This window comes from Chlamydotis macqueenii, chromosome 7 (assembly GCF_036417535.1).
Source record: "Chlamydotis macqueenii isolate bChlMac1 chromosome 7, bChlMac1.mat, whole genome shotgun sequence".
NCBI classification, from domain to species: domain Eukaryota; kingdom Metazoa; phylum Chordata; class Aves; order Otidiformes; family Otididae; genus Chlamydotis; species Chlamydotis macqueenii.
In genome coordinates, this window is record NC_141562.1 from 16,611,372 (window position 1) to 16,637,180 (window position 25,809).

The 25,809-nt window shown below is 45.7% G+C and overlaps 1 protein-coding gene across 3 annotated transcripts in view; it reads right to left on the minus strand.

Moving 5' to 3' along the window:
* Window positions 1-25,809, minus strand: part of PRKG1 (protein kinase cGMP-dependent 1) — a 444,044-nt gene that overhangs the window by 257,201 nt on the left and 161,034 nt on the right. For all 3 annotated transcript variants that reach the window (XR_015259127.1, XM_086752825.1, XM_086752824.1), the window contains exon 3: window positions 24,641-24,754. Coding sequence is in view for 2 of the 3 variants with exons in the window: in XM_086752825.1 (XP_086608951.1) it covers window positions 24,641-24,754 (114 nt within the window). In the remaining variant the exon portion in view is untranslated. The remainder of the gene's footprint in view (window positions 1-24,640; window positions 24,755-25,809) is intronic.

Here is a 25,809-nt window from a genome sequence, read left to right on the forward strand (position 1 = left end):
TGCTTGGCGACGGAAAGCAAAGTTCCTTTGCATTCCCTGTGCATTTGTGATCGCAGCTGTCGAACCCACGATGTGTGAACGCTGCCTTTTTTCAGAGAGGCAATCCACTAATTTCATTACGCCAGCTGAGAAGTTTGGAGATGGAGTTACAGAGCATTTAATGATGAAAGAGAACAGTGAATAATATAAATAGAGATGTCCTCCCGTTCCCCATTACTCTATTTATATGTATTCCAATAAAACAGTCTCCAGGCCTCCCTGTGAGTAATTCCCATTTTCATTTGGAAAAGCACAAGTACTACATTGACCGTAAGCGGTGACTGCAGCAGACTGACAGGGCGAGGAGCTGCCTCCCTGCAAGCAGTGCTAAAAAAGCCTTTCCAGCAAAAAGAGAAGAGGAGACGGGCTTTTCTTACGGTAAGCCTTCCATCCCACAATCTCCACCATTTCGGTTTTGATTTAATGGCGCGGGGCGCATAGGACGGCCGGCGCGCTGGTCGGAGGAAGGAGCCGGTCGTCGGGCTGCCTGCCCACGGGGACCATCGCTTGCCGCTCGTACCGCAAAGGAGGGGAGAAAAGGCGGCACTTGCAGCGGGGGTCTAACGCTGCCGGCACCACAGATGAAATGTGACGGGCGAGTTCGATGATAGAATTCAATTTCTTTGCAAATACGACTCCTCTTGATCAAACGCATGACTGCAAATAAAAACACAATCTAAGCTTGATTTATTAATATTGCTCTTCAAAATAACCACTAGAATGGCACAGAGGTAGGAAACCAGTGATGCATTTGGCCTGCTCTGCGCAATACGCGGTTTTTCTTTTGGAATTCTTTCCTCACAGGCAGAAAGCGACGTTTCCTTTGAGGGTAATATTCCTCTGGCAAAGCTGCCATTCCGTTTCAAAGCATGGCTTTGACATCGGGGATTGACTCATCCACACTTGTCCATGGCATCGGAGTGAAGAAACACTTGTGTCCCTTTTCCTACGGCACTTCTGTCATTCAAGTGTTCATGTTTGATATACAGGAAATACCTTACCCCTCTGCTTCCCGGGAAATACGAAACCAAGAACCCATCCCCATCCCTGTCTTCCACCAGGATACAAGATTTATTTCCCTAAAAGTAAGCAGCATGATTGTAAAAGTCTTTCCCAAGACTTAGGAAGTCACACTGAAAAGCTGGGAAATCCCCACACTGAGTTTTTTGGCAAAAGAACCCTCAGTTCAGAGCAGAACCATCAACGTCAGGAGCAGGAAGGGGCATGAACATAGCTGTATTTTGACTGCTTTAGGCTTGGGTACTCCTCGTAGCAGAAGGCATCATAGGACATCTCATTTTTTATTATGTGAAACTCCTCTATGATTCTATGTGATACCATGATAAATATTGTAAATGAGCTTGCTGAAGCTTCGTAAGGGAAGCCAGTTGCTCTTAAAGCTGTAATTATCTGCAAATATTCAGCTTGCGAGTGACTTCAGTAGATGTTCTTAGCGAACAACTGCACACAACACAACAAAATCCAAGCCGCAGCATCCTAAACTAATAAACACAGCAACTTCTAAAACACAGTACCACGTCAGGAATCTGCATGCCCGCTGTTACCTGTCTGCAACGGAAACAGTTTGAGGGTAGTGGAGCACTGTCCCAGGTTGTCCAGAGAGGTGGTGGATGCCCCATCCCTGGAAACATTCCAGGCCAGGTTGGCCGGGGCTCTGAGCAACCTGATCTGGTTGGAGATGTCCCTGCTCCTGGCAGGGGGTTGGACTGGGTGGGCTTTGAAGGTCCCTTCCCACCCAAACCACTCTGCGATTCTATGATAGAAAGTCTCCTCACCAAAGGCTTATTGCATTTCCGAAGCCTGGTATTGCTGGAAACAATTTTTTGGGGGAATTCTCTTCTTGCTATGAAGATTTTTCTTTCACTCCCACCTCCCGTGGCTGTAGGTCATACACTGCAATATATTATAGTGACGGCTGGCTGTAAGAATGCCTGGATTTTATTTTCATTACACATATCCAAAAGTGCATACAGATTTTTAAAAGTGAGAAAACCTCATTAGTAAGATGAAAATTGGAAAATCTTTTCCAAAGGAAACTTTTCTTGACGGGTTGGTTGGTTTGGTTTGTTCTGTTTAACCACCCCTGCACACACCTTCCAATTTGCACAGCTCCAAACACAACTGTATTTCTCAGCAAAACACGGATGGGCCACCGAAAACGTTCCATACATGCCTAATCTTCCCAAGCTGCGTATAGACACCAACCCAAACAAAACCCATCCTATTTAAAAGCATTCTGCTTCCCACCACTGCGCTATCTGAAAATACTTGCTTGGCTGAGCACTGTTTTGAACCTCATGTCAATGGAAGACTACTCTCAATCTAATTACAAAAACTACTAAAAAAATAACAGAAGCAAACCAGGCCATTACCATGGAGTTTTATCCATCTATCGGTGGGTTCTGAAGTTAAACTCAATTATCTTCTCTTGAGCAGCACAGATTAACCGAGGGATCAGTGCAACTAATGAACTACTTAACAATCAGGATTAAGAATGTCGAGGTACGGAAAAAAAGTCATGTGAGCTAAGGCCACTGGAGATGTACGAACAGGAACATAAATTTGGCCATTTTCCCCGTGGCTTTGCATTCCTGGACTGAAATGATCGCTGGTAAGTGGACAGAGTGTGCCGGGCTTTTTCAAGAGGTGAGATGCCAGATCTACTGGCAGATCTCCCCAAAATTTCATTCCTCTGCTACCCACCTTTAATGGGAAGACGGAGGTTTCTGAAGGCCACCATGGCTTGGACTGGCACGGATCACCAATGTTAACGGGCGTCACCAGAGCACAGGCAGGATCTGGCCCGATGACTCAGTAAAGGCTGGTTCTCCACTGCAAGGCAAACGTGCTCCATGGTGGACCTTCTGTCCTGGTCCCCACGGCCATAACGTGGCCACATCATCACCGGAGCTAAATGTGAGGGTCAAGCGCTCAGCACTCTCCTTGGTAAAGAAAATTTCTGGAGAGATGAAGCTGAAACTGCCGCACAGACAAGGAGCTGAACACAAGGCAGCTGCTCTGGAGAAACCCATGGGTGGCCAGGAAGTCAAGTGCGGCGATGTTCAGCTGGGACACAAGGACAACATGAATTCCAAACAGGAATTCTGCTTCATCCTAGCTTTTGTTATGCTTGTTTTACTGTAATGTCCCACTGGAGATACTTATCTGTGGCTGAGAAACGGCATTTCCATACACGCCAGTGAGCGCACTGGGGACCGCAAGGGGCAGCGGTGGACCCTCTGCGTCCACATGCCTCACTGCAAGAATTCAGTGGGGCAATGCTGATCTCCAAAGGGGTGTCAGAGCCACGCTCTTAGTCAGGATTTGAGTTTCTCGCCTGCTGCGTACTACAAATGCACGCACTTCAGGTCTGCTTCAAAAGTAACGTCCTCTTCCTCCGCTTCTCCCTAACTCCTTGGTCTGCTGCGAAGGAGCCGTGTTACGTGACTACAGGTCTAGGTAGCCCACTTACCGTTCCTTCCTTCGCACACATACACCTCTAGCAGGAGAGATAAAACTAACAATAAAAGAGTGAAGAGAATAACCACCAGGATAAATGAACTGAACTTCCCACCACGTGAAAAATCAGCCGCAGGCCTCCAAACACTCTGACAAATAAAGAATCTGCTAAAACAAACTGCAAAAGGTAGAGGTAGACAAAGGCAGGCAAGCTCTCAAACTCTGGAACAGCTGTCGTACCAGTATCAGGAGCTCCCCAGTCAGCCCTGTCTCACTGGTCTCATTGTACAGCTCATCTGTTAGCGACACAAAATGACCACAGTCTCTCCGGAGGCTGAGAGCCGGGCTGGGTTTTGCTCCGTCATGCATCCCTGGCTGCAGCCTATTCCGCACACAGCAGTTAGGCCAGCTGTTGCTAAAAATACCGAGCTGGTCATCCCAAAATGGATCACTTTAATAATTTTAAAAGACGCGAAACAAAACACTAAAAATTTACGCAAGTCATCAAAGCAAGCACACCAGTTTGGATGTATGCACAGAAAGCTGCCCTGTTCAGAAGGCACGTTTCCAACCTTAATAAACTTACAGCGTGGAGAAAATTAATTAGCCTGTTAATGGAATCATTCACATGACATCTCTGTTTCTTTGTTTCAGACACATTAGGTCGGAAGAGATCTCCGGGGTTCCTGGCCACCCACCCCAAAGCAAGGATGGAGATCCCACCGCCTCTCTGAGCCCTGTGCAAGCACAGCACTGCTCTTTATCATTTATATACACACCTAAAAGAGCCACCAGCAAGGAAAGACAAAAGGATGACGGCACAGTCCCATAAATCCAAAGAATGTTTGTCTCCCAGAGTCCAAGCAGCTGCCGTGAACTCAAGCCAAAGCCCATCACCCCCTGAGACAAACTATGGCAAAAGGTCTACAGCATACATAGGCAAAAATCTAGAAAGACTCAAAAAAAACTTTGAAAAATGCAAAATACAGTTTTTTTCTGCTGTTTACCTCTGCTTGTGCAGTTCAGTAGGACCAAGCCATCTTCCCTGAAAAGCACTCCCCTTCGCTGTAGGGGACACGCAAAACTCCTTGTGCGGCAGCACCCTACGGCACGTAACGCCTCACATCTCCCCGCAGCGCTCTCTCATTTGCTTTCCACACGGTTCCCGTTCCTGTGATGTTCTTCCCTGACCCCAGCTGACCCAGCTTCCGTACCTGATGCTGCCAGTTGCCGTTTCTAATGCCCCATTCCGAGCTTCGATCAGATATCGCCCCATCCACCTCGCTTTTAGATCCAACGCCAAAATAACTCGAACCGGGAAATTTTGCTATCAGACTGCAACGAGGGCTGCGCTTGAGGCAGATCTCCGTGTTAAAAAGCTATTCTATACTAACATTTAGTGACAATTAATTATAATTTACTATATATTACTCATCATAAATTTGTGTAGTATCTCCAGTCAATGCTGCTATATGCAGGAAGCTGGCATATCTATAAAAAAATCTTGTGGATTAATGAATATGTGCAGTCATATAAACAAATTCTGATCGCTATTCTGATGATTGATTATATTTTAAATACATGGCACTCATACTGTGCAATTGGTCATGATGAACGTAACAAATTTGGTTTTGTGGAGCTGTTTCAAGCAGCTATTCAGAACAAAAGAAGTAATTAGTGAGTCCTTAGCGAAAGCAGCGTTTAGTAACAAACTGGAAGAATGGGTTTAAGCAAATCTGCTGTAAAATCTCCCCTGCGCGATTTTACGCAACCCCCTCAGATCATGGCTCCTTTCTTGATATTTAAATGCATTTCTACTACACACAAACACTCACACACCAGTGCGTGCAAGTAACACTTTAAGGAACAGAATAAAGTATCTCCATGGGAATCGAGAGTGCTCACTGCGCAAGCAGACAATTTTCAGAAATACCCGTTTTACAAGCAGCTTTTGCAGAGAGTTAACAAAAGCAGTTGAGATTAGAACGGAAAAAAATTTTAAAACACAGATATGCACTGGTTAAAAGGTTTGGTCCAACATTACAGCCATTAAATCCCAGAAAACAGAGGCTCCCCAAGCCAAAATAGTGGTACTGGGTGCATATTTAGATTCTCACGCCTACGCGTTGGATGAGCAATAATTGCGCACGCTCTGACCCCAGCGTAAGGCTGACAAAACCAGGAGAACACTAACGGGCACGGGGGGAACACGCTGCGACAGAGCCTGCTGGATAGAAAGTCTCATTTCCCCTCTTGTTTCTCTCTTCCTGGGAGCAGACCTGGAAGGGAACGCAGGGAGATGCTCAAGACATTCAAAGTGCAAAGAATTGCCTCCACTGCTAACTCTAACGTGGAATCACATCGCATCACCTCAGTGTCACATCTGATTGCACTATTTTACATCTCCCTGGTTTAACCTCTCCCCTAACAAAATCTTTGCAGAAACATATTCTTTAAGGTTAAATCTTGTCCATAAAAGCTGACTCTCCGTGCTCTCCACAACTCCACCATCAGTAAGCACTACTGGAATCACAGAATGGTTTGGGTGGGAAGGGACCGTTAAAGTCCACCCAGCGCAACCCCCCTGCCAGGAGCAGGGACATCTCCAACCAGATCAGGTTGCTCAGAGCCCCGGCCAACCTGGCCTGGAAAGTTTCCAGGGATGGGGCATCCACCGCCTCTCTGGGCAACCTGGGACAGTGCTCCACCACCCTCAGCGTAAAAAATTTCTTCCTCATGTTCAGTCTGACTCTACCTCCTTCTATTTTGAAACCATCACCCCTCATCCTGTCACACCAGGCCCTGCTGAAGAGTCTCTCCCCACCTTTCCTGCAGCCCCCTTTAGGTACTGGAAGGCCGCTATCAGGTCTCCCTGGAGCCTCCTCTTCTCCAGGCTGAACAGCCCCAGCTCTCTCAGCCTGGCCTCACAGCAGAGCTGCTCCAGCCCTCTCATCATCTTCGTGGCCTCCTCTGGACCCTCTCCAACTGGTCCACATCCCTCTGACAGTGGGGGCTCCAGAGCTGGATGCAGCGCTGCAGGGGGGTCTCAGCAGAGCAGAATAGAGGGGGAGAATCCCCTCCCTTGACCTGCTGGCCATGCTCCTCTTGATGCAGCCCAGGATGCCGTTGGCTTCTGGGCTGCCAGCGCACATTGCTGGCTCACGGTGAGCTTCTGGTCCATCAGCACTCCCAAGTCCCTCTCCTCAGGGCTGCTCTCCATCCATTCTCCGCCCAGCCTGGATTTGTGCCTGGGATTGCCCTGCCCCATGTGTAGGACCTTGCCCTTGGCCTGGTTGAACTCCATGAGGTTTGCACGGGCCCACCTCTCCAGCCTATTAAGGTCCCTCTGGATGGCATCCCTCCCTTCCAGCGTGTCGACGGCACCACACAGCTTGGTGTCGTCAGCGAACTTGCTGAGGGTGCACTCCATCCGACTGTCCATGTGGGATGCTATTGGGGCACCATGGGACACCTCTCCGATCTACATGCTCTGGCTAGGTTTCCAAGTTCCCCAGAGTCTGCAGAGCACGTCCCAGGCATTACACAAGGATGAGGCTGCAGGCAGGTGACAGAAAATGCAATGTCTAGGAAGGAAAAAAAAAAAAATCACCCTTGGCGAGTCCTGGACAGAAATCCCTTTGGTGAGCAGCAGCAGCAGATCAGACATCTGCCTGCCATCCCCAGCATCTCACACCAATCCGACTCGACTTCAGAGGAGAGTAAATACTCCCATGGCAGCAGGATGTGCAGATCAGAAGAGGATGTGACCAGCTAAATTGTACGTGTTGCAGGCACAAACGCTTGCCAGCGTGAGCTAAAGCCCGCGGCGAGCCTTGAGACTCTTCCACCGCCTGCCCACACAGTCAATCTCACCAAGTATTTTAAAATACTTTTTCCCCCGGCACGCATCGCACTGAGATTCAGAATTACAGCGCTGGTGTAACTACGGGAGGAGTTAGTACACACAACCAGCTCATGGTATCTTGGCCTTTCCACTAAACACGCGTGTCCTAGGATACGGAAATACCAGCGCTGTTGGAAAGCTGCAGTCAGATCAACCAGCCGCAGTATTATCCATGACTATGGATCTCTCCTAGCCCTTTGGACTCAGAAAGATGGAATTTACAGCCATGTTTCACAAAATGTTTCTCCATACAGTCAGAAAAACTAATTACTGCTTCACTGAAATTCATCTTTGTCATAAAAATTAATGGACTTGGAGTAGGAGTGAACTTAGCCCGAGACGTGGTCTCAATTATCATGTTGGTCTTTAAGCAGTTACAGGCTCTGCGGTGGTTAATAAAGGTTAATGCCTCTACTGCTGGAGAAATATTATATGGAACCTGACAAATATTTGGTGGGAATTAAGTTAGAGAAACTGAGAAATAACTCCGCATTATTACGAAATTCGTTCAGCAAAAGGTCTCCTAGACAGGCCGTTTCCCTCCTGAGGGTAGAGAGGCTGACTTCTCATGTCGTTAACCTTTCTGTCCTAAAATTTGAGATTTTAGAAAAGGATGAGGTAGGCAAACGCTAACGTCAGCCCCAGCCTGAGTCTTCCAGGATTTCTGTGGTGCCCCCAACAGACTTCAGCAGGGCCTGTTGTGATAAGATAGGGGGTTTTCAAAACAGAGGGAGGTAGAGTCAGATTAGATATTAAGAAGAAATTTTTTACACTGAGGGTGGTGGAGCACTGGAACAGGTTCCCCAGAGAGATGGTGGATGCCCCATCCCTGGAAACATTCCAGGCCAGGTTGGCCGGGGCTCTGAGCAACCTGATCTGGTTGGAGATGTCCCTGCTCCTGGCAGGGGGGTTGGGCTGGGTGGACTTTGAAGGTCCTTTCCCACCCAAAGCATTCTGTGATTCTGTGATTCTATGACCTCCTGAGGTTTCATCGTAGGCAGAAAGTAGCTGCTCTTTCAGCTCCCGTTGCCTTTTCCGTGTCCATGCTGGTTCCTCACTGCCTCCCACGACACACCAACGTTCCCTGGACACATTACTGCGGATACGGCGTCAGCCTCAAACCCAAGCAGCCTGCAGAGAATAACGAAGGTTTTACAAAGAACTGAATTCCATCTGGACCAGGTTTGTGCGTACAGATAGCATCTTTTATTGGACTCAGCAGTGTAACGTATATAGCTAATTATACTCCAGGCAATTTTTTCGCAATGTTGACTTAGTTTCAAGGTTTGCTGCTTGATTTCAAGCCTGAAGGAAGACTTACGAGATAGAAACACGCCTGTGGTCTCAGACAGCCCTGGCTGCACCCACATTACCACTGCTGCACAGCCAAGCAATAGCTCGAATCGCCTTTATGCCACGTAAATCAATGCATGCACATACATCTGGATTTTATAGTGCAGGGAAAGAACTTATTTCCCTCCTCTGTCAGGCGTCTTCAGTACCACCTACGATGACAGCAATGCTCTGACTGGATGGAGACACTCCTTAAAGCCAGTGCAGAATTTGGGAGTGGATGGCGTTCGGGCAATGAAGGGCTCCTACAGATAGCACACAAGGAGTTGGTCAGTCACGGAAGAGCCGTCGAGGAGGAGGAAGGATCACGTGCATCGTACCTCCCCAACAAATGCAAAGCTACCTAAGCTCCAAACATCTGCTCCTCTCCCAGCGCCAAAGAACTGGGGACTCAAGAATTAGAGAAAGAAGGAAATTTTAGCACTGGTGCCTAACAGTGAGCTTCAAAAAAGCCTTGTGAAAATGTAGTGACCATCCCTACTCTGCAGGTCGCTCCACTGGAAGTCGTACTAAAGCCGGGCACTAGGTAAAGGATCTGGATCTATAATATTTGAGTCCCTCCTGTTGTAAGTGAAAATAACAGCCCGATTTTATTTGGGTCATGTTCATCAAAGCCAGCAAACACTGTTTGCAAAAGGTAGTTTGTGGAAAGGCACATCTCCTCGAACCCCCTGGAACATTTTGGTTTGGAAAGATCTGCACTATCTGCATCCGATTTTCATCTCAAGCACACTGGAGAGCTGTAATGCTCCCTTGCCGGAGGAACGACAATAGTAATTAAAAGACATTTACGTTGTTCCACTTCTAACGTGATGGCTGAGATCAGACACAGGATGAATTCCGGATCTGCGTGCTAATCGCCCATTTAAATCCGTCGCAGTTAATTAACTAAGGCTATAACATAAGAAAAGAAGCAATGTGGAAATGAGTATCTCTGTCCACGAGGAACCATTTCTTTCCTGGGTTCTGCTCCTATGCTGTTCAAGGAGAAACTGGTATTAGAGGACAAAGCTCTTCACACATTCCCTTTATCAGACTAAAAGCAAAGAAGGACTATTTTTAAACATGGTTTCATAACATTATTTTTCTTCTTTCAGAACACAACGTGTATAACAAACACATTGAGAAAAGATTTAATTTCCAAAATAAGCTGGAAAAGTAGGACCCTTTCCTCCAAAAATAATCTCAGTGCCTGGGAAATGGTTCACCGTCTTTCTGGTTGATCTCAGCCATAAAACCTTCTCTGCAGGAATTAAAAGTCCACATTTTCTGCATCTCTACCACCTCTCTGGTTTCTGGCCAGGAAGACTCTTCTGGGCAGCACTTTCACATCCCTGGTGAACGCTCTTGACCATCTTCCAATGAGCCACAACACCGCCAGGTCAGCCGCAGCTGGAACTGAGGGAGCTTCCTCCAGGGAGGTACTGCAGGGGTTTCTGCGCAGATCACCTGGCACAGGAGGATCCATCGCTTCCAGCGCTGGCGCATGGCATGCCGACGGACATGGTGGCTCATGACAGGAGAGGACTGGGGGCAGCCCCTTCCCAGCCGAGGACTTTTTCAAATAAAATCCCTCTCCTCTATAGAGGGAAGATCCAACTCTCACACAGAGACATACAACTGGATGAAAACGCCTTCTCACCTTAAAACTCGACCAACTTTGAAACGCAATCTCAGAGAAACGTGAGCCTGCCCATTTCTACTGGGACAGGGTAAGATCACAGAAGATGTGATGACAAAGAATCGCGAAACGCCATGAATTTGTTCAATCTTTATCCAACCCTACGGAAACCGCAGAGCAGAGTTTGAAGTGAAATCACAACCACTTCATTCACAAGACGATTTCACACAAAGCCACAAATTACTACGAATGGAAACGGTTCAGAAAAATCACTTAGCTCGTCAAACACCTCGCTCCATGACCGCCATCTGCCATGAACGTTACACACCAACGGCACGAGGCTGGAGACGAATCTTGCCCAATATTCGGGACGCTGCAGTTCCCCTGGAAACTGAGGTTAACACTAAGGCGACGCACAAACCCGGGGCAACGGTCAACTCAAAAGTCACGCTCGCGTACAGAAACACTTCCACATTTATTCATTAACAGTTCCCCATTATTAACAGAGATGAGTAAATATGGCTGAAAAATTACGCAGGGTATAATACGAGGTCCTGCGAAGCGGAAGAAAATCTTGCAATGTTTAATGCTGAACTATGACAGGCCCCAAATCCATTAAACACTTAAAGCAAGCCTGAAGTGAAACACCGTTGGATCCTTTGAAGATCCAAAATACTTCATTTTAAAAATGGATTTAAAAACTTGCATTTAACGGGCTGTATACACTTCCTTATGATGAATACATGGAAGCGCAAACACTCCTGGGCAGGAGTAACCACCTCATTGCAATCTAATCAGATTACCTGTTATCGCCGGTAAAATTAGTTAACGCTTCAGTGTCCGCGGCTTGCGGGAGAAGTTAACGGCAAGGTAAAACCCCTTCTCCTGGCAAATGAAGACGACAACAGCTAATGAAAGATCTAAATTTGGCAGTAATTAAATTGTACGATGCAATTATAATTGTCCTGTGTACCTAAAGATTCAATGGCACATCACCAGCCTATGTAAGACTTTTGTTCTGTGTGTGCTGTCATCACCAATTGCACGCAAATAATTATTACTGACGTAAGAATCCGGCCTAGAAACTCCAAATAACGTTGGTGCCGGCTGTGTCGTAGAAACCAGCCCTGTCCCAGAAAACTTAGGATCTCGGGCAACAACGTAGATCCCTGAAAGTCACCGTGATGCCCTCACCTTCTCCCTACACAAACTGGGCCAGTTCAGGGCGCGTTCAACCAGCTCAGTCTGTAGCAAGAAAAGATTTTAAATCCTGTTAAATCTATCCCAAATATTTTAACGCAGAATAAAGGCTTTTAACTATTTTTTCCCTGCTGCCTGGAGCAGTCTCGACTGCGCTCCTCCTCTCCCACACTTCCCATTCCCACGCACTCCCCCTCCCTCCTGCCAGAAAACTGTTTATCCAGCTGCACTGAAAAGTGCACATTTAGGTTAAAAATAACCTAAAGGGGTTGTTTTTACATGTTAGGGGGGAGTTAATATTTAACCCAGATTTCTCCCCACTGCAGTTCCCGTGTCACTGGACAGAGGCGTGCAGCTGCGCGACGGGAGGCGGACAGGGCAGAAATGGCCGCATCGCCCCAAGCCTCGCTCCCGCCAAGGGGAGAGCACGAGCGGAGGCCGCGAGCCCTCACCTGATTCTCCAGCCCCTTGGGAAGGCGGTCGCAAAGGTGATGTTGCCAAACTTTCATAACTCGGGACACCCCTCAGGACACGCAGAGCACGAGAGGTTCAGGTGGGACATGAAGGAAAACGTCTACCCCAAGAGGGTGTCCCTCTGGGACAGGGCGTCCTCCAGGGTTCCGAGACCTGTCTAGACAACGCCAGGGCTGCCCTGGTCATCCCTCTTCGAGCAGGAGGTTGGAGAAGACTTCCTGAGGTCCTTTCCAACCAAGATGCATCTGGGATCAATACAGAGATGTCTGGTCATCACGGACAGACCTCTTGAGTTTCTCCAAAAGAGTTTTTACACCCCAAAGTATGGCAGCCTTCAACTGCTTCACTAATTCAGGTAAGTTCTCCCAAATTCCCCCTATAACCACACCTCTGCACTATCCCACGTGACGAGAAACGGGAGTCACTACCTGCAGTGTAAACAAAAGGTGGCCTTACACATACTTACACATACACTTGAATATCTTCATCCTTTTAAAACACCGTGAAGTCCTGATTTATCTCTCCCTTTCTCAGCGCTTTGCACTTTGCCGGATGCCCATCAGTCACCCTGGCTACGGATGCGGCCAGCTCCACTGGTGTTTTTCAGTAGCTGGTAGTGTTTTATGAGCCTGTGGACCAAATACGTCGCATAGATGTCAAGGCTATGACATGTCCCTCCTGTTTATCTCCTCTGTCAGCAAAAGGGGGATAATCAGCTCCCACCTCTCGTGAGACCGAGGTTGGATTTTCTTATTTGACATCATGGTGCTGTCTGAGGCTCCTAGCTAAAATGGTGACAATTTGTGCACATATATTTTATTTATATATACATATACAGATACGTATTTAAGAGTGTGTGCATATGTACAACACAAGATTGATAGATTTTAGGCCAAATTTGCTTCCTACTTAGAGGGATGAGCAATACATGGAGGCTTTAAAACGCTTGAGTGGGCACAGAGGGATAAATGAGAGAGAGGCAACATCTTCTGACTTTGGACCAGTGGTTGGAGGGGCAGCGAAAGGCAAAATGATACTCATCCCTCGCCCGAATAGCCAAAATAAGCTTCAGCACAGGTAGCCATAGGAAAAACAACCAGAAAGAAAGCCTGAAAATAAGTTACCATCCAGGCACGGAGCTTCCCACTACTCATATTCCGTTCCAGACCAGAATTTCTGCCCCAACTTTGATATTCCCACCTCGGCTCCACAACCTAGGAGGACCTCTTGTACAAGCTGCTGAACACATACCACTACTGACCGTGTTTCAAACACGTACGCACAACACGCACGCTGGACGGCGGCTTGGGCAGAGGGAGGGACAGAGAGAGGTCGCACAACTTCGCCGCCACTGCAGAAGGAAGGAAATACATCGCTTGCTGAGCAACAAACCACTCTGAAACCAGACAGAAGCGGGCCCATGGCTTCTCCTAATTATTCCCTTCCAGTAAATAGCATTTTTCTGCCATTCCAATCAGGCCCTGATTACCACGGCGGGATGCGCGCTGCAAGGTAGCGCTGCCGTGATTGCCAGTAGCTCTGCCAGCACCAAACTGATTCACGCTGCTGCGGCTGCCGCTCCACACCTATAAAACTACCTGTGTTTGTATTTCTGCCAGGGCATGAAGAGACGTGACAGGCTTTGATATCAACTCGTGTTGAGCAGGGATGCTGTGAAAACACAGAACAAAGCAAGCTTTGCTCTTTCGCAGAGCGCATCTGACAACAATAAATCTGTACATGGGATCTCTTGCAATGGCTGTGAGAAGAATCACAGAAGTGGGTGCAAACAATGAAGGACTATGAAAGCACAGGGGGAAATGGCAGAGAAGAAATTCAAATTTAACAAAAAAAGGACTCTGAAGTGGTTCGAGATGAGTCCTCTCCCAGCGACTCTCATAAACACGTTTACACAAAGCCCCCTGTTACTGGAGTAGCCCTACAGGAATTTTTTGGCAGTGCTCAGGTCGCTCCTGGAAGAGCACTTGGTTTCACAACCGCTATTTTCATGCTTACACCCCGGGGGTGTAATTCCCAAAGAGCTCTTTAAGGAAATAATGACTTCTCTGAGCAGCTCCGTGTCCGATAGCGTTACAAGCACCGCAGCTCAACAGCCTGGCACGCCAGAAACCATCGACCCTCTGATTCTGGGAAATTCCCAAATGCTGCCTTCTCCAATGCTGATACTCTGCCGCAAAGACATCCTTCCCTTTGCCCATGAAAGGAAAGCTAAGTTTCAAAAGACAGTGCTCTGAGCTGGACGTGTTGTGTGAATTTAACTGATCGTTGCTCCCGCCCTCCACTACAGGTAAGGCAGGAGGAGCAACCCGAGAGCTGAAAACCACACAAGAAATAAAGACAATTCTACTTCTTCAAAGCTAGCAGGGACTTCTCCTTGTTTAGATCTCTGCATTTATTTTTCAATGCTATCTGAGTTGCTCAGCTGGCTTCCAATGCCTGGAGTTCAACTCCATTCCATGCAAACAACCATTCCGGGTGTCCAGGACAGGTCGCAGGAAAGCAGTAGACAACTTTATGGTGGCACCCGCACTTGATGTTGTTCAGAGAGGCTGCAGACTACCCAGAAAAAACAAAGAACTAACAAAATATGCTCCAGCCTCTTCCCACGCTCCTTTTCCTCCCGGTTAATTAAAAACGAGACACTATTTAAATCTGATTTCTTCCTGCTGGGCGTCAGGCGGAGACTGGAAGAGCAGCCCTTCACCCAACCCCTTCCGAACTCCGGCTGCTTTGAAACGCAGAAGGAAAGGTGTTTGCAAATAACTTAGGAAGAGTGAAGCCTGTTATCAAGAGACTACTGCAGTCTAAAAGACAAATAAAAGCGCTCCCATCCCGATCACATTCAGAGAGTCGACGCAATTCGTTAAACGGAATGAGGTTTTCGGACCTGCGGTACCAAGAACTTGTTTGGTCACTTTTTTTTTTTTTATTTAAAAGTCTATCTGCCATTTTGTCGATTTACTCAGTATCCCAAGTGCTTTTAAACGCTGGCACTTAAATAACATGAAATCCATCTATGCCAGAAACCTTCAGAGCAGATAAGTGCAAGTAAATTACAGCCTTCTCTGTGGCATCACAAACCTGAGTAAATGCTGGGCGTGATGGACTCCAGCGAAGGTATCGCAGCACACTGGAAGCTCACAATTTTTTTTCCTGACTTAAGCGAACTGCCATGAGCAAATGGATTTATGGTTAGAATAAGTACTAACAGAGAAGGTTCCAGTTGTTTTGTCACTGAGTAGCGGCAGATGAAAAAGGCCAGTAAGTGTGACAAGATAGCATACAGTCCCCAAAAATACAGCAGTATTTTTCAGCTCCTATTGAGAATTTAGCTTCTTTTAGGAGCTATAACTGATGTGTCACATTAATCAGGATTTTTAATTGACGTATCACGGCAGTAACAAAGCTACGGCTTGCCAATATACACCTCTAGCCGCCCTAAACAGTTCTTTCTTCACTTTAAATGTTTTCCCACATGGTCTATGTAAAAAAAAATCTTAGAATTCTCTTTTCTTCTGCCTTTGAACCAGCACAAATGAACAGCAGAGCCTGAAAGAACGCCGTGTTGAGGGGTTCATACTCCCTGAATGGGAGGTGGCAAACCACTCACACGCTGCTGGTTCAGCCGATTACTTGGGGAAAGGCTGAGAAGCTGGGCTACGGAGTCAGCCCCTGAAACAAGCACAGTAACGTACAGGAGGACCCCGACCCTGCTCAAAGGAATTCGCAATTCCTAAAGGTAAATCAGCAGTCACAGATGGCGAATAGTGGGAAAAAAATAGTGGGAAACAAAAAAATCCACTAGCGAAGTCGGCGGTGTAGCAGACAGACATGTTTGCTTGCATCTCTTATTTTGTTTTTCCATATATTAAATATAACCTCAAACACGATGTAATACAGCACATGGCGTCCCCATCTGCTGCACCAGCACCTCTTCCTCTGAAAATTCCCATGCGACGAAAACAAATTGCGGAGACCGCTTTCCGAAAGAGCCACCTACTTCCCATCAGCAACTTCCAGCAGCGCTGGCAGTCACAACAAACTCCACGGCCCCTCCTGATTTCCCACAAAAGCTGCTCTGCAGCCCCTCCTGTGCAATCCCTCTGCCGTTTGCTTTCCTCCCCCGTTTCCCCAGCATCTTCTCTCCTGCTACCAGGAACTCCGCTCCTCCGGGACACCCAGAAATGCAATGGGAAGATGCCCCTCACTGATCCACGCCCTGCCTTACTTTGAGTCGTGCAATAGCCAAAAAAAGCGTGCAAAATAAGGAAATAATAATTCGCATTACACTTGGGGAGTATTTTAGAGAACAAATACTTCTCGTTTCAGCGTTCGCACACACATTCCTTCACTGCACGGGCACTAAAAGCAGGAGCGCTGCTCCAGATCTCCAGACTGAACCTGGACACGCTCCTGCCCGCCGTTTCGCTTGCTGTAAAACACCACAGGACAACAGAGTGCCGGTCTGTCAACAAAAGCACTTTGGGCATCCTTTACGTGCTCCTTAAACGCCTGCAGAGATCTATGGATGCCCTCTACCCACGCGGAGGATGAATCTGACTGCTCATCTTGTGCTGCACGCTAATTCCGCGCCGCCCTGGGAAGGAGAACATCTCTCGCAAAGGGCCACGAAACTTTCACAGGCAAATTTTAAAGCCTAAATAAGGGAGATTTTGGTTTAAGATTACCTTAACAGAAGTTTACAGAAAGTGATGGATTTGAAATATGGGGAAGCAACCCCCTCCAATACAGAAAGGTATAACCAAATCTTTAAAGTTAATCCATTGTAACTCAGAAAGAAACCTGGACTTATGAAGGGCAAAAATATCTTTTAAAACTATGGAGATCGGTAAAAGCAGCACGGGGTGGTTTCACTTCATCAAGCATTTTCTAAAGTGGCTTTAGAGAACAAAAGGGGATGGCTGCTTGGTTATGAACCACAGACTGATCCGCTCTGTGTTTTGTTCCCCAATTAGTAGCAGGAAATACTCCAGAAGAAGAAAATTCTATGTACTGGTGAGTAAAAACAAGACCTTGTCCAGTCTGTTGCATCTTAATCTGAAAAAGACCATGTATTGCTGAGCCCATAAATTAAAATAAACGACAAACACTACTATGGCATCCTCTTGTTTACCAGACTGCACACAGCGAAGGTTCACTATCATTAGCAAAGTTCAGTCATCTCATTTCTCAGAACCGCTCCAGCCACATTTCACGCATCAGTAACGTTTTCGGAGAGATGACTAAAAGGGGATGAAAAGGAAGCTCTTGTGAGGTAATTATTTTACAGCTGCTGTAAAACTACTTCTTCAAGGGCTCCACGGAGAAAGTCATCATTGACTTATAAATGTGTTTAACCATGATGGTTTCTGAGATTATCCAACTCTGTAATTAAAACAACATGGAAAATATCAACAAAATTATTTTCAAGAGTATTTACAAACAACTCATTTCCCCTGCATGACGACCATACTTATTCTGTACCACACAACAAACATTTTATCCTGAGCTCTGGCAAGCAGGTCTTTAAATGTGGACTTACACTGAAAGCTTCTTCCTATAACGAAATTACTTCATACCATCCAGGCTCCCCTGGCAGCTCCCTGAGTCGCTCCCTCCACTCCAGCTTTACCACATAGCAGCCCAGTCTTAAAATTGCACGTGATGTCTAAACCTCCCAGCGTTACAGGGCTGCTCTTGCCAGCACGTGTGACGAACGCTCGTCAAGAATTTTACTGGGCGGTGCAGTTTTACAGACCTTTATTTCTCCAGGTATTCAACCTCACTGTAAAGCAGAACTAGCACTCAAGCTCTCTCTTTGCTCCATTTTGTAAATCGAACTACAAAGAGTTTTCAAGTCTCACTCAAGTCTCAATGGTACGAGCCTTCCAGGCACTGTTCCGTAAAACCTTTTCTAAAGCTCAAAAGCAGGTGCTGAAGGAAGAGTTACAGAAAATGGGTAATCCAACACCACAACTTTCGAGCTATTCTACAATTAACTAGGAAATCATCTAAATAAGAGGAGGAAAACCAAAAGATTCATGGGATGCTGTTGCATGTTTCCTGCCCTCTTTCCAACACGATGGCATGCACACTAAAATACTCTACTGAAGAAGTTTCTCTTTAATTTTACAGGAGTCTTACGTTTCACAGACTCCCAATACAAGCTATCAACCGCGCTTCAGCGTCTTTCTGCCATTCCTGCCTCCAAGTCACACTGCTGTGTCTTCGCAGAGCAAAATCCCTCCACTGGCTCTAGAAGTCATCACCGCTTTCTGTCTCTCAGATCAAAATAAACAAAAAAGAGAACTCACATCGATGCCTCTCCTCCGAAGCACCTGCAGGTGAGCCGTGAAAGGTGACGGCCAGATCCAACTACAGCGACCAAGGGGAAAACGCCAGGTACTGGGTAAGCACTGTGACAAAACTAATGAAAAATAAGTTTTAGAGAAAAAAAAAAAAAAAAAAGATAAATCAACACTTAGGGTAAAAAAAAAAAAAAAAAAAAAAAAAAGAAAACAAAACCAAACAATTCTAGCCAAGTGAGTCTCAGGAAAAGATGTAAGAAAACATCCCTGAACTGGAACGCTTTCCATCCTGAAAAGACTGGCAAAATGCTGAAGATGCCAAAGGCAGGCAAACTACATAAATCGTATTGTTAAAACCAAAACAAACAAAATCCCAAGAAAAGGAAAAAAAGCCTATATTTTAATTAAAAGCACTAATTAAAGACTTTGAGAGACAAGGCAGATTTTCTCAAGAACAAAGGCAACACAAACACCTCAACTATGAGAGCATTTAAGAAAGGCGCAAGCAAGCACTAGGGATTTCTTCTTTTTAATAACAGCTCAAATCAAAGAAGGAAAAATCCACACTGACAATTCCTGAGGCAGGGCTGGTGCTTCATAACCCAGCAAAGCCACACCGCAGCAGCACCCGTCCCTCTCTTCTTCTTCAGCTCACGTTGCAGTTGCTCCTGGCCCAAGAACTCAAACACAAACATCTTGAAATTAAGACATTGATCCAATAAAATCAGAAAAATAAGGCATTTCTTCAGAGAATCAAATAATATACAGCCAGAGTTTGCATGTTCCTTATTTATAAATGTCCTGGTTCTGGCTGGGATCCAGTTAGCATTCACCTGAGCTGGGAGGGGAAGTGGAGCTGGTGGCCCTGTGGCCGGGCACCCACCTGGGATAGGTTACTGATCAGCCCACAGCTGGGGTAAGTTTACCCAAACTGTCCATCAAATACCTGGCCTGGCTTCTGGACCTTCTGTGTTTTCACTCAGAAAAGCCACATATGTGGTAAAGAAGGACAACGTGCTGTTTCACGCAGGCGTTCTGTCAGGGGGACACTTTCCTGCATGCCACCGCGCAGGACACAACAGCTGACCTGAGCCTGGACTGAAACCTTTCATGGCTGGTCGTTCTTGTCTACACCACACCGCTTTACTCCTGAGTATTTTAAAATAACTAATAATCCCACAATCCCAATACTTGTGGGATTGGGTCTTGGAATGGCCCAAGACAAACCATTCCATAGTTCCTCTTTTTTGCTCCATTTCCATAACCAGCTCTGATTTTCGGCATCAAGTCTGACACGCCTGTTGATGTTTCAGGTAGGCAATGAACTCAGGTGCTGTATGAATTTTTCCTTTGGCTTTTCCCATCTCAGGCTGTTCTCTCTTTGATTAGACTGTCTCTCGGTTTAAATTCCACCGCCCTGTGCTGCAGCGGTCAGGACCACCACATCCTATGCTGGTATCTCCCGAGCCACCGAGGTGCCATACTGAAGATGCTCCTGCCTACTGAACAAGACAAGGGGGAAAAAAAAAAAACTCCTCTGCTACGTCTTGTCGCTTGTCCTCAACGTAATTTTCTCTCATTGTCCTTCCCTAGGAGGGATAACCCGATTCCACTTTGTCATATCACCTGGCAAAACCCGTAAAGTCAGAGAAAAAAATACAGGCAGTGCAAGGGATGGTTCACACTACTTAGCTGACTAAAGCCAGCTTCTTTCCAACACATGTGATTGTTTTCAGATCTGAGCTAACTTTACAGCAGCTCCCCTAATTGTCAGAAGAGAACATACGAAAGCAACTTCCTTCTCAAAGGCTTTTAATGAGTCTCTGCAGTTTGAATTGGCAACTGACAGCTGTCTTATTTTCCCTTGCCAATTATCCACGTTACCAAGCTCCTTGTAAAGTCAGGGCGATTTCTGGGGCTGCAGCGAGCAAGCTAGGGAAGGATTTCCATAGGACTCCATCAAAAAAAAAAACACAACAGTGGTGGAAAATTCAAACTCAGCCAAGCCTGGCGACAAAGTGATGAAACTACTGCCTTAATCACGCCACGCGGCACGGGTTTTGTACAACTAGCACTGCTGATAGGCAGGGAAGGTTAAGAAACTCTTGCGCCGGCTTTTGAGAAGACGGTCTTAGTTTCACCAGAAAAAAAAAAGATTTACATAATTTACAATTTAACAACTTCAGCTTCTGCTTTCTTTTTTTTTTCACTAATATTGTTTTCCTAAAAGCACGGACTGGTGTTTAGCCACTGAAACCAGCAGCCTTGTGGAAGTTTTTGTTCAAACCTTGCCCCCCAAGAGAATATAATTTCAGATGCTAAGGCCACCTCTCAAGTAAATCCAATATCCTTGGTGCATAAAGGACCCACTCCTTTCACAAGTTTTTTTTTGCTCCCCAAAACTGCCTGCAACAATATCGCTTAACTCTGCTCACCACGTTGTTCTTTAAGAGGAACGAGAACTACACAATATTAACAGCCGATAAATTTCCACTTACTAAGAAGACCTTTTGTGTTATCAAATGAAGAATTACAAAGTTTTACATAGAGCCTGAATTCAGCTGGGGTTTTTTTTTTGTCTTTTTTGGTTTGTTTTTTTTTTCTGACATCTCATATTTCCTCGTACAATCCATGCTGCTAATAAACAAACCCAAATTTGAATTTTAATAGGTTTTTGCTTCTTTCAGGCTCTTGTGATAACACCCTTGGAAATCCTGTTTGCTTGGCAATGAGCAAGACAAAATCCTTTCTGGGTGTACAGGAAAGATTCCTAATTAACAGAGTCTAATAGCGAGCCGGGTGGCTTGGGAAGAGCCGCGGCGCATCCGCATCCTCATCCTCATCCTGCATCCACAGAGGTGGTGGCAAGCTACAGGGAGGAGGCAGTCAGGCAGAGCAGAGGTAAACCAAACCACAAAACCCAGCGTGTTTTTAATATTCGGGTCACGCGCTGAGTCAACAACGCTGTGCTTCTCAGGGATCTGAAAACAGAGCTTACCGTCTTTCTTATTTTAAAACACGCAAAGAGGCAGCAATAGCAATTTGAGATACATGGGTAAACAGGTGGATTTGGAGAACACCACTCTCCCAGGGGAACAGAGACATCATTTTATCTGAGAGATAATTTATCCATAATAAGCGGAGTTTTCCTGTCCTTATTCTAGGGCACTGAATTCGATAATTTGTTAATTGAATCAGGGAAGAAAGTCTGTGATTCTGCTTTAAATTTAAAGTAGCATCAGGTTTTGCATTTAGGCACTGTGGATAATGAGTACTGATAGAGGAAAAAAAATTAGCTGCTGATTTGGATTTAACTGCATGTGTAATGGAAGCCGATCTGTGAACACCAGCACTTTAGAAAGGGACACACTTGGAGTGTCAAACTGAACACACTCCACCAGAAAAAAACGACAATTATTCTTTCTGTAATATGTGGAAATGTAAAGCAAAAGCTTCAGAATAATAAAGAAAAAAAATCTGATGTCAAAAAACTGTAAGCAATTATCTTAAAGATGAGGCCGGGTGTGCCCTACCTTCCTCAGTGCTTCTGAACACCCAAGGGTTTGGTCGCCCGTTCTTCCCAGGCCCTGGTTAGACCCCGTCCTGCTTTTATTTAAGACTGCAATAACATTGAAAAAAATACTCTAATAATTCCCTTGGGGCAGGCTTTCAAAAGACCAGGGTTGTCTTATTAGAAAGGTTGTAATGAATAGGAGTCAGATCAGAATAATTTAAATTTTAAAGTCTTCTAAATTATTTTCAAAAGACCGAGTCCTTCCTACAGCAATTTATCCCTTGAAGTTTGCGCTCTCCGGCAGAGCGAGCACCAACCGAAGAGCCCAGGTAGACTAACGGAGCGAGGAACGACACTCAAAACTTTATTATTTACAAAGCCCAAGCAAGAGCACACATACAGACAAGCTGCAACAAGAGGCGTCACCACAGCTGACACACCATTACGGCCCGAAGGCAACACTGCTGTCACACAACTTTAATTCAGTCTGTGCTGCAACTTCATTTTTCAACAAGGAATAAACGTCCTTGTAACGACGCACTGGCAGGCACATTAAAAAATACTTCTGACGCTCTGGAGGCAATGGAAATCTATCTCCTGAAAACTGGGAAGCCCTGACTTAAAGTGCTTCTCTAAATGAAAGCTGGATGATGCCCCTTGACACATCTTCTCCAGCTCCAGCATCAGTGTTGACTGGGTGTCTGTTCTCCTTACAACCATCCTGAAAGAAACCTCGTAATCATCAAAGTTATCACCAGACTTAATGGAATACTCACTATTCCCCTCTAGAAATGTATGACATTTCTTTTTCAGTTAGCCAAAAGAACAAACAGATGTCTGAAGCTGTTTACTAGCAGCAGCGACAACCATTTAACCCAATAACGTGCCCTAAATTGATCGGCACACCTCCGCAACCTCTCTTCAGTCCGGTCTAGCTGGAACGGTTCCCCACAGCCAAGCTGTGACCTTGTGTGCCACCGCACTTGAAAGGATATAAAGCCAATTACAATCACAACTACTGCTTACTTGTGCAATAATGAGCGAGAAAATACCTCAAAGTCACTCGCTGGCACTGGAAACGAGATTCCGTGCCCGACAGCTGCCGGCAGGAGAAGGTGCGTAATTATCACAATTTTAAGATGCCGGTGGGAAAGGAAGAGACTATAACAACAAACGCAGACAACTCTTTCTTGGAGAAAGATCCCTCTGAGGACAGTTATAGTAGTGACCTTACCACTGCCCCCAATTTAACCAGGAAAAAAGGATTTGGTAAAACCAAGTGCCAAGCGGCCATCTGGAGGTTTGCTCAAGAGAGGAGACTCAGGACATGAAAAAGCGAGGAAACAGTGAAAACTGCTGCCAGTATGATTTCCTTTTGGAGTCACTGGTACAAACAGGCTGAAAACGGACCCAGGAACACGACGCAGGATTATACGATGTAGTGCTCATGGTACTAGAGGGTCTGGTGTCTGCTTAGAAGCATTTTTAAGGGGAACTAAACAATAACCACCCTCTCGGTTCCTTTTCTAGGATTCGACCACCCCCCCGCTTTCTCTTCTGCACGACTTGTGCAATAGGCACATTTGCCACATCATTCGGGGTCGCTCCACGGCATTTGCTAATCACCTGGACGACTCTAAAGCGTAATCTGTGCCAATGATGAACCGACCACCTTGCAGCCAAGGACCTACCTGCCATAAACAGTTCTTGTAAAAAGGCAAGTTTTGCGCAGGTGAAAACAGAGTACGCCAGTCAAGTTCTTCAGACTTATGGAGAACAGCATGTTCTTCACAAAAAAAAACCCCTATTTATATTTTCCTGTTTTGCATTTCTGTCCATTTGTTCCCTCTCTTTCTCTTTTTGAAGTAAAATTAGGTGTTTCTAAAAGGCTTTCTTCTGAAGAGGGACTCACATGCCTCATTATTTTGGTACCATTTGTTTGTCTTTGCATTATTCTATCCCATCTGTACCTTCTAACTTCTCCCGTACAGTGCCTTCAAACCACAGAACTATTTATCCTCTCCTATAAAACCTCTGTGCTTCAGATGTCACCATAAACTCTCATCCTCAAGATCAAGGAGGACTGTCATCTCACATATCCCAAATCTCAACTGTTTATCTGAATTTAATGAAAACATATTTATGCTGCACACAATAACACAATTTTTCTACTTATTATGCAACCCAGGCTTTTGCCCAGAACATAAAAGAAATCAGATTACAGGAGAAGCGCCGAAGACTTAGAGCAAGGAATCAGTGCCATCCAGGTTTTCTTCCTGATTTTTTTTTCAGTCAGTTTATGGGGAAAACAATAACTGGTCTTGAAAAAATACTTAACTTTAACTTACTGAGTTTCCCTTGAAGACTGAACAAGGGTCAGATTTGCTCTTCTAAGCAACAGCCATATATACCATGAGACTCAGCAGAGATGGTAAGGAAAGCCGTGGTATCAGCTACAGACTCCTCCGCACCAGGCAGCATCAACCGCGCTGTATTAACATAGCAGGTCCCTACAGGAACAAACCTGAGCAAAAGAATCCAGCGAAGCACTTCTTTTCCATCTTCTTCCCGCTCACAGCGGCTAAATTCAATACTATAATCCATGCCCTAAAGAGTTTAATTAATTAAGAAAGCGGAATATCTAACTCCAAAGAAGAGATGAGAAGAATCCTATTTCCCAATGCAATCCCAAGTCATTCAACATCAAAGTTCAAAAATGATCTTACTTTTGACAGTCGCGGTTCGGGTGCAGTTGTAGAGGATAGCTAACTCCCCAAAGACTTTGCCAGGTCCCATGGTGCACAGCTTCACGCCTTCTTTTGTCACTTCAACCTTCCCATCTGTGAGAAAGAAAGAAGAAAAAAAAAAAAAAACAGAAGACCATTTTATTAAAAAGGAAATTAAGTTCTTTCAGACTTAAGTGTTAAAAAGTATTTGATTATACTGTGAATAAAAACACCAGGAGTCCTACAACTTGAAAAGCAATTAAATGTATTATGAAGGAGAGGGCATAAACCCTGAAAAAGGTTAAAAACAACCACTGCATATATAGAAGATTTCCACGCTTGAGTTTTCTTAGTGGAGTATCTGTACGGTCAGGAAATACTTACCCGTACACTAAGCTCAACGTGAGCTTTGTTTCATGTATTACATTTTCAGGTGACATTTTCTCCAATTTTTGTGTTAAAAAAGGACAAGATTTAGTTCTTTAACACCACACATGAAAACCATGGAATAATTTTGCTCATTTTCACTGAGAAACTAATCCCTGAGAACACTCATCCATGAATAACACAGCTATTATGAAAAGGAAAATTACTTTGACCCATGGCCATTACTTAATTCCCATCTCAGGGTACCTTTCCTTTTTGAACATTTCATCTTACGAGCGCACGTCTGCTTTATCTGCTTACCAACACTGCGCTGGGAGGAGACGTACGAGGGGGATTTAAAACCAAAGGTTGAACGGAAAGAAAGCAGCTCAGGGACAGCCTGAGGGTTTCAAAGGCTGTCTGAGGAACGTCTCACTGCCCTTGGCATCTGCAGCCGTTCCTTTCACAAGAAAAGTTCTTCACAACAGGCTGGCAGACGCCTCTCAGAATCTCTTCACATCACCCAGCTCATCTCCTCTCCACTTCTCGCAGCCGAGTCGGGCCCAGTCGGCCGCCCAGCGGGAGGCCAGAGGGTGAGGCCTGCAAGGCCCATGAGGCTCGCGCCTCCCCCTCTCCACCTCTGCCCCCACTCAGCTGCTTCACATCTTCTCTTTTCTTTTTTTTTTCTGTTTTCCCCTTCTTAAATACATTATCGCAGAGGCGTTATCACAGAACATTCTGCTACCAATTGGCTTGGCCCTGGCCAGCAGTGGGTCCGCCCTAGGCCCGGCCGAGTCCACTGA